Genomic DNA, 15,068 nt, shown 5'->3' with positions numbered 1-15,068 from the left:
ATGGAGATATGAGAGTTATTTATGGCTCCTTTTCACTAATTCTGTAGATGCAATTATTGGATCCTGTAATTCTCTGGACACAAACTTGCAGGCACCCACCACCCCACTTTCTTTCATTTCTGATCCTCCATCCAGAGTCGTTTCTTCACTGTGGTTGAGCCTCCAGATCACTGCTCCCTAGATAAACCCTAAGTCTGCATCTATCTCCTTAGACTGTCTGATTAGCACAACGTCATAGAATGGGGTAGTAATCCCGGTCTGGGACCAGGAATAGAGCGTTGGGAGGTGCCAGGCCATTGAAGAGATGCTGCAGAGCCACCATGCATGTGTCCCTGGGTAATCCCTTCTTAAATAGCCTCTGGACAGGGAAAGAGGGAGGGGGCTGGGGCAGGGGACGTTGCACCGTGGGTGTAGCTCCAGTCAGTGTCCTCTTATCCAAGGGACACACCACAGCAGCCGGAGGAGGAGAGGGTTTCGGATACAGAGACTTGTTGGACTGTAGGAGGACAGTGCTTCGATCAGGATGAACTTTGCTGCCCAGTTATTCTACTCGAGCTACTTAAGCGAGCGACTTGAGCGTTTGTACGCACCCAGGCCTGCACTTAAAGACTGCGAGGAGAATGACCCCTTCTGGCAGAGGTGGGAAATTACAACATGTAGCCCCCCTGGATCCCCCACACCCCTTCCCTAACCAGCTCAGCCCCGTAGCGACAGATTTACCCTCTGCCCAGGGTACAGAGATGACTTCTACCTCCACAGCCTCAGTGCCTCTTTCTCCAGTTACTTCCATTCCTCCTTTTCCACTTTGTTTGCATCCTACCCCGACAAGCACACCCTCAAATCTCCAATCTCTTCCTCTGCCACTTCCTCCTCACCTTAATAAGATGCAAAAGGAAATCAACACAACCACCCACTTGTCTTCCAAATCCATGTTTGGCTGCTGCGATCCCCAAATCAAGCTTTTACGAACTCCCTTCCAACCATCTTTCTCTTCAGATGGTTGCCTCCAAACCTTCTCCTGCTCCATCCAGGTCACAGGCAGAAATGTCCTCCTCCTCTTCCATCTCCCATCTTCTCTTTCCTCCTCTTCCTCAGCTCCCAACCTTCCAAACCCTGGTAGACTTGCTCCTTCGCAGTCGTCGACCTTATTCTCCTCTTCGTCCCCAGGTAATTGTCATAGATTTAGAGAAAGACGTGGCATAGGATCAAAGAGGTAGGTTGATCACGAATCCTTTTAGTGCAATACTTGTGCCGCTGCTTTGTGCAATATATAAAAGACATCTACAGTAGGGTTTTAGCCAACATGGAATACCATGATTGTCAGGATTTAATACACTGGAATGATTTTGGACAATATACTAACTTTCAAGTACTTTGTTGGGAGTATCCAATTGTGGTATCTTGGTAGGTTAAAATTTTTTTTTTTTAAAACAGACAAAGAAAGCTGTCATGCCTTCGCCCGTATGACAGAAATATACAGAATTGCACTTACAACAATGCAACATCAACAATCACGGTCATATAGTGCTTGGAGACGTTTTCTCCTCTCAAGTGAACATTGTTCCAGTAGGAAAAGAAGGCAACTCAGCAGCCAGTTAGGGCATTCATCGTTAAAAGGACATCAAGAAGCTGAGATAGTGCAATGATGAAAGCCTGGTGGGCTGAAATGTCTCCTTCCCTTTTGCTTTGTCCTCACTTTTTAGTTTTTTTGTTCCAATTTGAATTTAAAGAAGCTATTTTTACCATCTCTTTTGTGGAGGCTTTTTGAGGCTTGATACTAGCTGGCGCGTTGCTCTTTTTCCTCTTTGATGTTGTTTGTGAACCGAAGCACCCTAATCACAGGTGGAACCTCGGACGGTTTAAGAGCCCACTGCGCCTGACTAACAGACTGAAAGTGACTGGCAAATGGGACAGAGGGCAGTAATGGACCCTGGGGATGAGGTGAAAGGTTGCGGTATTGTTAATGACAAATCATTGTGATATAAATAGACTGGGATGTTCTCTGCAGAGTGCGGGCAGATTCAGATGGTTGTTTGGGAGAACAGCTCCACCTGGTGGCCTCTTGGTATGTTAACACACTAAAAGCTCACCCTGAAGCATTTTCATCACTGGATTCTTTTCAACGTTACTCTTCTTCAGTTACTCAGCTCTACCTGGACTCTCATGACACAGCAAACCCCACTCATCTGGCAGGTTAAAAAAAACAACACTGAGACACAACCTTTTTGCTCACACTGTCGATCTGGATACAACTGGCATGGCTCCGCTGCACAACCTTATTCAAACTTAGCTATTAACTATTTGTAATCTGCTTTAGTGGCTAAGTGACAGGGTTAATCTGCAAAGGGTGTTATCCCATTATTGTGTTTATAATGTGCAATGTCATTTGAGAAATGAAAGTAGAGTCAGTATATTTAGGAGGAAATTAAATGATATACTATATATGTATATATAAACTATATACCAAATTCTTTTTTTGGGCATTTGCACCTCTATTTGAAAGTGGACCGAATAAGAATGGGGAAGAGAGAGAGAGGGGTGTGGCATGGAACAAAGGTCCCAAGGCCAGATTTGAACCCCTTAAGCCAATATGGAATATGCTGTAACCACTCGGCTACCAAGGCACTCCGAGTCATTCAGTGATTATATTTGATGGCCATTTCCTGAGCTGTTATAAATCAAACTGTCCTGCATGCGGCCTTAAATTGACACTTTAATCGTTTGTGCGTCCCCTAAAAAGAGGAGCCAATGAATCATTAATTGACTTCTAGATGTAATCCGTCACAGTGAGTGGAAGCTGGGTTGGCATGAAAGGTGAATCAATTCATCTTAGACTGAGGAATCGGGGGTTTGTGTGTGGGGGTACATTCACATACGGTACCTTCATCCCAGGGTCTGCTTATTTTCAATTGAATCAGTTCAGGGATTATCCAAAAATGTCACTTACACCCAAGCTCAAATGTTAATAGGACTGGTGGCTCTGAGTTACAGTTTCAGTGTCTAATGTTTTTTTTTTTTGGACTCAATGTGTTCGGGGGGTATGCAAGTTCAACAAATCAACGTTCTTGCAGCTCTAACACTGTATACTGATGACACTAGACGTTATCATCGAAAAAACGTTTTCTCAGGAACGAGTTTAGAACCTATAATTAAAAAATGTTAATTGTCTACTTTTTGCATGCAACAGGCAGAAATGTGTCTTTGGTTGTGTGCAAAATCTGCTATAAAAAAACATCATATCACAGCCAGCCAGGACACATCAAAACACATTTACACACAATATAAGCTACATTAGGAGAACCATGTACTCGATGGGGATGACTCAAGATGAAGTAAATACATATAAAGCGTTGTGTGCTGAGGTAGCAAGCAGGCTTCAAGAGACAAAGGATTTTTGCACATGGGACTCTGTACCTTGGCCCTGAGGGCAGTGGGTGAAAGCGGTGATTTAAGGGATTGCTGTGGTCTTCTAAGATTTTCACTTTCACTGCTATTGTTTGCTGGAGGCCACACATAGACATCACTACTTTCTATTCTGGTTCATATCCAAGTGAGACTCGAATTTGAAAGTTTAAAAACATAAACTTGTGTTGATTTGATCTCTTTCACTCTGCCCTATCTAAGGTCTACTTCTGTTTCAATGTTGTTTTTTTTCTGCAAATATTTTATCATACAGTACACTTTTACCCACCAGATTTCTCTGAGTGAGAATAACATTTCTGGAAGTTTATTAGCTGTAAATGATTGACTACATAGATCAAACTGGGTAAGTAACTAAAGTTGGTTTCTTCGGTCCTTGAAACTTGTCTGGATCTAATTCATTACGATGATTACATTACGATTATTTTGTCAGACTTCTGTTGTTGTTGCCTTTTGAAACAAACTCTAATCAAGTAGAGTAGGGTAAATCCCAAATTAGCATCCACCTAATTCATTTTGCTAAACTACAGATCAGTTTTCACAAATGATTTGAAATTTAAACGTATCGTCTGTCTGTTGTCTTCTTTCCCAGAGATGAGTTGCGTCTGGGCCCCAGTCAGCCTGGCGGCTCTTACAAATGTGGCCCCGTCAGTAACGGCACTGTGGGCAGCAGAGCCACCCTCATTGAACCGGAGCGGCTGAAGGACTTTGGTGAGGAGGAGCTTCTCAATGGGGATGTGAAGGTCTATGACACCAAGGTGGTGGGGGGTCCTGAGATCAAGCTCATGGACCCCCCCAAAACCAGACGCCTCAGCGAGTTCCGGAACGTCCACAGGCCTCTTGTGCAGTTTCTCCGCTTTGAGGACATCAGCGCAGCGGCCTTCAGGATCCAGACAGTGATACAGAAGACACCCTGCACGGTATACGCTAGCAGAGCATGACCTTACGTAGTTTGAAGCTATGTGGTGGGAAAGAAAGTGACGGGTCCAAAAATGTTTGAATGTCTCAGCAACCCAGAAACAGTGTAAAAGTAAGGACTAAAAGGAATGAACAAACAAGGCTAAATTCATTTCGCCATTTCCTTGGCCACAGGGTAGAATAATTGAAGTGATAGTTTTTGACCGACTGTAAAGATCAGATCACTTATAAAGATAAACATAGAGCTGCTCTTACAGTAACATGCTGCTTCTTTTGTGTGTGTGCAGTACTCCAGACTGTCCAAACAGTACGGGATGGAGATCTACCTGAAGAAGGAACACCTGCACTACACAGGCTCTGTGAAGGAGAGAGGAGTCCTGTACCTGCTCACCTCCCTCACACAGGTGAGAGAGAGACAGAGAGAGAGAGAGAGAGAGAGAGAGAGAGAGAGAGAGAGAGAGAGAGAGAGAGAGAGAGAGAGGATGATCCCTTCCTGTGTGTGAGGTCACAGCTAGGGTGATTCACTACGGTATGTGTGTGTTCGTGCAGAAACACGTGTTAACTGACCATTACTGAAATGTAGGGTTAAAAATAGTCTGAGTGCAGCTTTAATTGGCAGGGGCTTGGCAATGTGTTCCTTTTCAGGCGTATACTGTACGTCTATGAGCAATTTGAGTCTGATTTCCCTTTTGAATTTCAATCATTGTCAGCAGTATGACTTGGAGCTTTGCTTCTGGGTTTCTTAGGTGTAGGCTATTTTAAGTTTCTGGCAAGGACAAGGGGTGATGGATTGAGAAGACAGAGATCTTCTTTGTGACAGGAAGCATCAGGGATTATGGGTATTGTGTTCTAGGTTTTGAGAAACGCTGGCTTAGGAAAGAGGCAATACGACATGGAAGACCTCATTTGGTTGCAAGTTTTCAAGTTGATGATGGTTTTGTTGTGTACAGTATACAGTATATATGCTTTATGTAGCACATTTAAAACCAGAAATCAACCTACACACTGAAATATTTTGTATTATGCTTCAGCATAATACAAAATATTTCAGCCTTTTAAAAGAAATAGTTTGCCATTTTTGGAAATATGCGCATTCCCTTTCTGGTGGAGACTTAGATGAGAATATTGATACAATTCTCATATCTGTTGATTAAATATAAGGTTAGCGTAATTTAGCATAAAGACTTGAATCAGGGGAAAATAGCTAGCCTAGCTCTGATCAAAGGTACCAAAATCCACCTACCAGTACCTCTAAAGATCACTAATTTACGTTATATCTTTGTTTTTGTAATCCAAAAATATAAAAAAACGACAATTTGCTAAGAAATAATCCCGCATATTACCCCCAGTAAAAGAGCATTTTGACTGATTTTGACATTTCAGTATACACTGTAGAGGATTCTTCATTGACTTCCACCAAATCTATTGGTGTTGGCTGTGTGTACATATTCATTATGTGAATATATGCTCAGCGTGTGTTTTCGTCCCTCCAGGCGCAGCAGAGGAAGGGAGTGATCGTGGCTACTGACTGTAACTTCTCCATGGCCGTGGCTCACCATGCAGTGGAGCTGAAGATCCCGGTGTTCGTCATCATGCCGTCATGCTGCTCCTCGCCTCGCCTCCGGATCTACAGAGACTACGGCGCTATGGTCATCTCCTACGGCAGCACCAGCCGCGACTCCCAGGACCACGCCTGCCATCTGGCCACAGAGAACGGATACCTCTACCTGGAAGAGTCAGTCCCACTCACACTTACTCTAACATTTCACTGTAGCGTTGACATTCTCAACTAACGACGGCTCTGCTCCCAGCCAATCCAGTGAGCCAGTATGCACCAGACTCTATATATAGCTGTTAATGTTATTAATTACACCTGTGATTTTCATACATTACACGTCATTTAGCTGACGCTTTTATCCAAAGCGACTTACAATGGCTATATATCAGAGGTCACACGCCTCTGGAGCAACTAGAGGTTAAGTGTCTTGCTCAGGAACACATTGGTTGATTTATCGCAGTGGGGGTTTCTGGACTAGGCTCACTTCCTTTAGCCTCGTGAGACCGTCCTGATCTCGCGAGCTCCAGTTTTCCACTCGCAGATCAGTCTGGCATCTTGAGATGGAGAAGATTTGGAGCCGTTCGCCAAACGACCGACCAACCAGTTGGTTTTGAGGCGGGTTTAGGTGTGACGCAACGAGAAGCGACTGTTAGTCTAGACAACATGGCAGCTTCCACGGATGAGATGAGCGTAGCGATCGCGCAAGTTTTATCCGAATTAGGAAGTATTCCTTCATTGAAAGAAGAGCAAAAAAACGGCACTGGAGGCTTTTCTCGGAGGAAAAGATGTTTTTGCTCTTCTCCCGACTGGTTTCGGCAAGAGTTTGATCTGATTGGTTGATTTGGCCCGTCTATCATCAACATAGGTGCTGATAGACAGATGGTTTATCCAATCAGCTAAGCAGTATTTTTGCCCCTTCCCAAAAGTTCTCCAACGGAAAGTTCCCAGATGGATATGCCGAGCAAATCCATCTGGCGGAGTCAGGTTACACTTCCTTGAGATGCGTGGCGGAAGTAGAGTCAAAACTCCAGCAACACTTGCAGTATTAAAGACACACTTTATTGTGAGACCGACACACTGGCCACGACCTGAAACAAGTTGGTCACACAAGGTTTAGACCTTTTCTCGCATATCAAAATTCCTGCGATGAATATCTGTTCTGTTGTTACAGCTGGAGAGTTACTGCAAACTGCAGGCCGTGGTCAGTGGAAGGCATTTTGTGTGTTTGGGAAGGGGAACTCCACCCATATTACACATTCAAGTTGGTTAACTGGTCTTGGAGAGTACCAGAGCATATGTGGAAAACAAAGTTGTATCAAGCATTTTGTGTCTCCAGAGGGAGCTGGGCAAAATTAGATACATAGCCTCAAATGATGTCACGCGAGTCAGCGTTTGAAAATGAAAAGAAATCTTGCAGGCTGGAGTTAGAAAGAAGTGCAGCCCGCTCTTCATCTCTGCTTGTGGCTAGCAGGAGCAGCCTACCCTAACACACCCTAATCTCTGGCTGAACTGTCTGCAGTTGAGTTGCATTGTGGGTAATGTAGGAGCCAGGTTTTGACATAAAGAAAACATTTTCTTTTATCTGATGAAACAAAGTCTGCTATTTTTGTGCACAGTGCAGATCAACTGGAGAGGTGAAGATGAGAAGGGTATAACAAAGGACACCTATGAAGTCAGCTGATCATTTTCACCTGATTCATTCTTTTTCCTTCTCTCTCTGTTTTCTGATGTTCAGAGATGAAAGTGCAGCGTATCTGGCAGGTATGGGCACAGTTGGCATGGAGATCTATGAGCAAGTGTCCAAACTGGATGCAGTGGTTGTTCCTGCAGCTGGACAGTATGGTCTACTGGCTGGCACAGCTGCAGCCATCAAACACCTCAACTCACGAGTTCTCGTCATAGTAAGTAATCGCTCAGAAATGAGATTTCTATAAATATCTGTTTAACCATAGCACCTATAACGTATAGGATGAGTTGCCTCTATCTCACACCAGTGGTGTTTAGTGCTGTTTCTTAAAATGAGGTCACATTTCCCATACAGCCTCAGGCTACTTCTTATTGCAAAGATGAGTCTCCTCCTACATCTCTCTAGTGTTTTGTTTTTTTCCATTCCATTTGGATTTCCGTCCTAACTAGATAAATGTATTTAAAGTGTTTCCATTGTTCCACTATCTGCCCACAGCTGAAACTCTGGCAGCTTTAGCTCTGTTTATACTGGAGGAACACAACAGGCTTTTTTGAAATCATACAGAAATGGCCCTATTATGTATGAGGAAGCAATCAGTCAAGTTCACTGTCATGTTTATCCCAGTTGTGAACATTATAAAATGCAACACAGAGGCTGATTAGGCTACCTGCCGAGATGGTCCTGTTTTCATACAGTAATCATACAATTTCTTCACATTTTATTAATGTATAGTATTGAAGACGGTCTTATATTACATCTGTGATCGAAGATGTAGCGCATGTAATTACAGTGGGCAGAATGCTTGCATGAGCAATTTTATTTTGAAATGAAGTCTGCCTGAGTAGCAACGTGTCTGCATTACATGTTCTAGGTGAATATGAAGAAAAAAGGTCTTGCATTTAATGTCCTGGATTCTGCTTGTATCATAAAAGAGAACATGTAGATTAGGGAGAATAGGCGTAATTTTTAACCACACTAGCGCCTCTATAGATGGCATTTTGTTGTTGGTTGGTCGGTAGATTCACCACTTTGGTCCGGACTTAAATATCTTAAAGGTCCAGTGTGTAACATGTTTAGTTGTTCATTATCAAAATCTGTGTTGCCCGTTCACAAACTTCCACCATCAATTCCAAGTATTCCTTTTGGCTTGAAATTTTACATTTGCATTCGCATGAACTGGGCCAGACGCTCCATATTCATGCACCATCTTGAAATACGTTAGCCGGTAAGGGACATACAGGACATGCTGCTCCGCCTTTCGCGCCATGATAAACTCACAGGTGCTGCTAATGCTGCTAATGGGTATCGTAGCTTCCTGGCCCCGGCAAGTTTGAAGAAGGAAACATGGAGGACCACACGTATTCAAAATCCAAATTTCAGGAACAGGAGTCTTCTTCTTCGCCCCGAAAAAGAAAAAGGATATTGAAAAGAGCAAAAGACCGGCTTTTTGAAGCGTGAAGGCTACCGTAGCTGTAATACGTACTTTGAACTGCGTGGTGCGAGAGAGTTGATTGCGATATATGATCTCAACGCTAGATTGGGAGAAATTCCCACACGTTGGACTTTTAACAACCGTTTGATGGATTGCTATGAAATTAGGTACAGACATTCATGTCCCTCTCAGGATAATTTTTTATAACTTTGGTGATCCTTTACTTTTTCATCTAGTGCCACCATCAGGTCAAAATGTAATTTTGTCCAATACTTTGGTTTATGACAAAATACCTGCAAATCTAAAAGCCTCAGCTGTACTTGGTGTTTGGTGCTTATTAGCAAATGTTAGCATGCTAACATGTTACACCAAAATGGTGACCGTGGTAAACATACTGTGCCTGCTAAACATCAGTGTGTTGGCATTGAAATTGTTAGCATTTAGCTCAAAGCACCGTTGTGTCTAAACAAGCCTCACAGAGGCTGTAGACTCTTGTTTATAAATGTGGTAGTATGGTGAAACTACATGGACTTTCTCCAACAGGGAGTTGAACCAGAAGGTTTCCCTCTGCTGCTACAATCTCTGAAAACTGACAGTCCAATCAAAGACCTGCACAGCAACCCCAATAAGAAACTCTATGGAGGTAAGCTCAGTTCAAAAGTTATTAGTCGGTTCTGGTTCCAGACATGTAGTACAGAACTGTCACATGAACGTTGCATGAACGTCATTAGTATCTGCACATATGGCTTCGTGATTTCTCTCCAGCAGTAACTGATCGTATGTTGATCTTCTGTCTCTTCTCAGATCTTATGGAGCGCTCCCTGGGTGCTGACACCTTCCAGCTGGCAAAGAAATTTGTAGATAAAGTCATCACTGTCAGGTACCGCATCTCCACAGCACTTTGAAAGGTTTTACTATCTAGTGTGTAAAAAATATGGCCTGATAAAATGCTGATTATGCTTCACTGTTATAAGCCATCTTTTGACTGCTGAAATTTTGACTAAATCTTCTCACATCAAACCTCATTTTAAAAAGTAACGGACTGTGGGAATGCTCTCTTGTTTACTAATTGTGATATGTGAAAGGCTGCTGTCCCTTTTTTTTTTGCTTTCTTTGCCTCTGCTAACACAGTGAGGAGAACTCTCTGGTGGCGATGCTGCGGTTTCAGGAGTTTGAACGCTCCACTGTTGACACAGAGGGAGCCATGGGACTGGCTGCCATCTTGGCTGGACAGCTACCGGAACTGAAAGGCAAAAAGTGGGTCAGACTTGTTAGTATTATTGAACCTGACTGAGCCCTTTTGGGAAATGCTGTGACAGAAGTCAGGAACAGACAGCAGCATTCATGTATTGCTTTTAATAGGTGAATATCTCATAACTAAAGCACTCCTCTTCATGTTTATACAGTAGAAGGACCATGTGTGTAGTTTTTTTTCTTTTTTTTTATTATGTAAAAGCCTTTGTATCATATTAAATATAGTCCTAACTGTGAGGGCTGAGACATTTTTCTTCATGCCTGAGAAGCCGACATGTTGGCAATACAGCAATGTCAGCAGAGCTAATCCCTTTGGCTGCAGATTAAACAAGACTTCCTCTGTGTGTGGTTGTGTGTGTGTGTGTGTGTGTGTGTGTCTGTGTGCGTGTGTGTGTGTATGTGTGTGTCTGCTGTAGGGTCGCTGTAGTGGTGAGCAGCGCTAACATGGAGCTGGAGCTGATGAGGCAGTGTGTGGACCGGGCCCTGGTGCTGGACGATCGGGTCAGTAAGTTCTCTGTGAAGCTGGGAGAATGGCCAGGAGACATGGCTAAGCTGCTGGACGTCCTGTCCAGAGAGGACGTCAGGTAGGGTCAACACTTCATGCTAAGGTCCATTCTGTTTTAATGTTTAATGTCCCCTTGATGTTACCCTTAATTCTTTGCTTTCTCTTTGTTTTTTGTCCTCCCAGGTTGTTGGACGTCTGCCATCGGAGACAAAGTGACAAGTCAGACCTCTTCAAGGCAAAGGTAGGCGACTAATCTCTCTTCTTCACCTCATTCTTTTCCCTCCTCCTCTTCAATCCACTCTTCTTTTTCTGTCATTTCCATTGGAACTTATGGCTTTGAGTTGGCAGGACAAAATTGTGTGACTCAGAGGGCCAAAAATACAAATCAAGTGAAATATAAAGATATCTATGCTGTTTTTTGTAGAATATGTATGCGGCAGGGGCGATTCCAGGGCTGGGATAATTGGCAGAACAGGCAGCCAAGCAAATGGAAATCACAATTGAGAGGAGAGGTAGAAGAGCTGCATTGCCTATAGTGAGGTCATCTCGGTCTAATGTGAGACTACATTGCAAAAATATCACCATGCATTCATAACCTCGTGATTCAGTGAGAGTGAGCCCAAAACATCGGAAAGTATGTTTTTGTGACATTTCTTTATTTACATTTTGTCAAATAGAAAAATCAATAGCAAACGTCGGTCTCTTCGGCTGTGAACCGCTCCTGGCGTGCGCACCCATGGAGGTATTAAGAACGTGCACCTAGCAAATCCTCCATTATAATAGCAATCCGCCATGGAATAAGCGTGCCTGCTTTTAAAGGGAATGTGAGAAAACGATCTGATTGGTTTATTGCACGTTACGCCCAAACCACACCTATGAGTAATGTAGCTACTTCAGACCAACCCATTTTAGATTTGCGTTGGGAGCAAGAATCATTTATCCCGCCGGTATAATAGCAACAGCGCCCGAGATCCGCCCACAAAGCTACTTGCGTTTGATACTGGCGTTTCAGATCGTTAAAATAGGGCCCATAATGTGGAAAAAACATGGACGCTTCAAAGAACAAGTGTTGTATTGTATTGCTCAGAGTAGGGCTGGACGATTAATCGAAAATGTATTGACATCAAAATTCTGAAGCTGTTATCGACGTATTTATCCCATGACGATAATTTTGATAATTGATCCCTGTTCATAGGCCTACTTTCTCCTTAAAAACATTCCACCGCATGTGTAGTCACGTGACTTCGCCCGGACCAGTCAGCCAAATGGAAAGCATAATAGAGGATAACTCAAACACCGAGTCCAAGTCAACTGAGCAACAAAAAAAACGCAGTGTCCGTCGTCTGGAAACATTTAGAACGTGATTAATTATCGTTCATTTCTTGTTATTGAGGTAGAATGTGCAATTAATCGTGATTTTGATTTTAGGTCATATCGTGCAGCCCTAGCTCAGAGCATTTAAACAACAAGTTGACAGCTGTTTCCAGTATTTATTTCCAGTTTGAAGCTTTATATTAGTGATTTTGTCCCAGTACATTCCCCTAAAACCACAAAAATATTGCCTTAACTGACCTGTTATCGGGGTTAATGCTAATAAATAACTTTTCTAATGTAGTTCACTCTACGTGGATAGCAACTAATGGTTTCAACCTAATACCATAATACAAATTGTGATTAATATTCAATACGTGATTTAATAAAAAAAAAAGAAAAGACTATCAACCCAACATTTACTTTCGCCCGCCATGTGACAGTTATGACGCCAACTCGACGAGTCGTTTTTACCAAAATCCTCGCCGACTTTACGTGCTGTTGGAAACTAATTTTTCTGATTATTTTGACACCATATGACCGCCGCATGAAGTTTTAGCATTAGCATTTTAGCATTGGCTGCTGTTTAGCAAAAGTTGCATAGTCTCACTATCGTATTTACCTCAGGGCGACCTCTAGCTCACCCATTAGAGTGTGCGCCCCATGTAGGCTGAGTCCTTGGCAGCGGCCCAGGTTTGAATCTGACCTGTGGCCCTTTGCTGCGTGTCGGCCCCCTTCGCTCTCCTCTTTCCTATCTTAAACCGATTACGGTTTAATCGTATTTAAACGATTTTACCGTTTAAATAAGGTAAAATAGTAAAATTGTATTTATAAACAAATGAAAAAAAAAGCTGTCACTGGACATGGATGAACTCCGCTGCAAAAGAAACATAATTCAATAATCTTCTTGAAGAAATTGTTCCGTCTTGATACAAGAGTATCTTGTCTCGTTGTGTCCTGGTTCTTCAGGATAGCCTCTGCAGTCGCACTGACAAATTGACACCGTACTGTTTATTCACCAGCCGTGTCAAAAGGTGTTGCATAATTAACCGGCGACGCGCTCACTTCTTTTATTCTAGTGTGTGTTATGTCAAAGGGCTAACTGTGTGTGTGTGTGTGTGTGTGTGTGTGTGTGTGTGTTTCGACAGGTGGAGTGTGTGGTGGAAACCAGGGATAAGACACAGAGCAATCATCTGCGCAAGACGCTGACTGAGCGCTACCCGTCTATATGCTGGCTGGACCGGTGATCACAACAACAACATGAACTAAACTAAATTAACACTAGAAAAGAAAAGACGAAATGACACATTCATAAAATGTGAGATGACGTGCACACACATCCTGTAACATACACTACTATGATATACACGGTATGAACTATGTTATAGGAATCTCATTAAGACAAGCTAACCTAAGTGTATACAGAAAAGCCTTGAGATTATGTAGCTTATGTTATGATTATGTATTACTTCTATTACTTATGCTGCTATTGTTCTTTAATCATGGCACCCCGTCATTACGGTAAAGTGGTTAGACTGCATTCAGAAGATTAATATAGTTCTAATAGTTTAATCACAGACAAGGAATCATGCACTGTAGATACAGTACAGGCTTATAGTGCTCTCTTTCTAAAGTAAGTACACACTATACAGCTCCCTAAACCACCAGCATAAAATATATGTATTTTTCAATCCAAGTTGTTTTTAAACTGTTGTATATATTTCTGTATTTATACTGTCTGAGATGCTAGAGTTAAATCCAAGTAAGTGATCTCCAAATAAAAATGGACTAATTCTATGACTTGTTCTGATGGTTTTCTGATGTTTGGGAGAAACAAAATGTACACATATTTTCAAATCTTCTCTACTTCTTTCTCTTATTGGTTGGTGTAAAAGTGAGGAAGGATGTGGAAGTAAATTGTTTTTATGCTGCCCAATGGCCAGATTAATGGCTAGAGACAGCTCTAGTGGAGACTGGGCTGTTTAAGACGGGCTAATGCTCTTATGTCCGTAAGCAGAGGACATCATGACCCTGTGCTACTGGTTCAGCCTCATTCGGACAACAGGTTTGTCAGTCTGCTTGAACACAACTTCAAATAAACGCTAATGTTACTTTGTGTCTGCTGGATGTGTTAATATCATTAACGCTCTGAGGGCTAAGCCATTCTTTTCCAATCTTTGGTTTGCCTGGATTCCTTGTGTAACAGGGGCGATTCTAGGATCAGACCTTTAGGGGGGCTCAGTCCCTAATGAGAATGTGACACGGATACAGCGCCATGCAAAAAAAAAAAAGCTAAATCAGTAATTTCATTAGCCGATAATCTCTAAACTAGCTACTGAACAACAACGTCGGATAACGTTTTTTGACACTATGATGGAACTAAACCTGACACTTTATAAGTCACAATAATAACGACAAATTTGACACAATGTTCTAACATTCAGCAATTTTAGTTGCTTACGTTTCAATGTGGGTTCTAATCTGCGCCATGAAATTACCAACTTCTTCTCTGGGGACTACCGACGTTAAACTTCACAACCGCACTCCTGCTCTCCCTCTGACAGATTAGATAGAGACTCAGCCAAAGGCGGGAGTCTGGCACCATAACCTCCAAATGGCCATCGCTACGTTTCTGTTAACCCTTTCCTTGACTGGGTTACAGGTGCGTAGCATCTGCGACAGCGACACAGGATATTAAACCTGTTTCAAACCATTTGAACCTGTAATTGTTTGTCCTCTGTCACTAACAGACAAGTTCGCAAACTCTCACTTGAAGCACTAAAATTGATTTTTGTTTAGTTTTTAGTTTGAGCCCCCCTAAAAAGGGTCTAAAATCACCAATGTTATTGGTTATGTTATGCGGTTGCAACAAGAACAACCTGGGCTATCGGGATATGTATGCTGCAGGGATGTCACATGAATGTATAAATTGTTATATGACTAGAAATAAAAAAAACTAAACAGAAATTGAATCTCACAGAAA

At 42.5% G+C, this 15,068-nt stretch overlaps 1 protein-coding gene across 1 annotated transcript; it reads left to right on the top strand.

Annotated features, from left to right (window-relative positions):
- Positions 1 to 379: 379 nt before the first annotated feature.
- LOC120547698 (L-threo-3-hydroxyaspartate ammonia-lyase) lies at positions 380 to 14,197 on the top strand. Its single transcript, XM_039783256.1, has 11 exons — positions 380 to 639; positions 4,013 to 4,340; positions 4,626 to 4,742; positions 5,832 to 6,073; positions 7,632 to 7,797; positions 9,559 to 9,658; positions 9,820 to 9,895; positions 10,147 to 10,272; positions 10,686 to 10,853; positions 10,958 to 11,015; positions 13,234 to 14,197. Exons 1-11 carry the CDS (start codon positions 524 to 526, stop codon positions 13,330 to 13,332), a joined length of 1,596 nt encoding a protein of 531 aa, XP_039639190.1. The 5' UTR covers positions 380 to 523; the 3' UTR covers positions 13,333 to 14,197.
- The last annotated feature ends 871 nt before the right edge of the window (positions 14,198 to 15,068 follow it).

The sequence above is a fragment of the Perca fluviatilis genome, chromosome 19 (genome assembly GCF_010015445.1).
Source record: "Perca fluviatilis chromosome 19, GENO_Pfluv_1.0, whole genome shotgun sequence".
NCBI classification, from domain to species: Eukaryota; Metazoa; Chordata; class Actinopteri; order Perciformes; family Percidae; genus Perca; species Perca fluviatilis.
This window is presented reverse-complemented; position numbering and strand designations above follow the sequence as displayed.

Bases quoted from the DNA above. Each gene is read 5' to 3' on its own strand.
- LOC120547698 (XM_039783256.1), top strand. From the start codon at position 524: ATGAACTTTGCTGCCCAGTTATTCTACTCGAGCTACTTAAGCGAGCGA. The intron at 10,273-10,685 runs GTGGGTCAGACT...TGTCTGCTGTAG, and splicing joins CCGGAACTGAAAGGCAAAAA to GGTCGCTGTAGTGGTGAGCA. The intron at 10,854-10,957 runs GTAGGGTCAACA...TTGTCCTCCCAG, and splicing joins CTGTCCAGAGAGGACGTCAG to GTTGTTGGACGTCTGCCATC.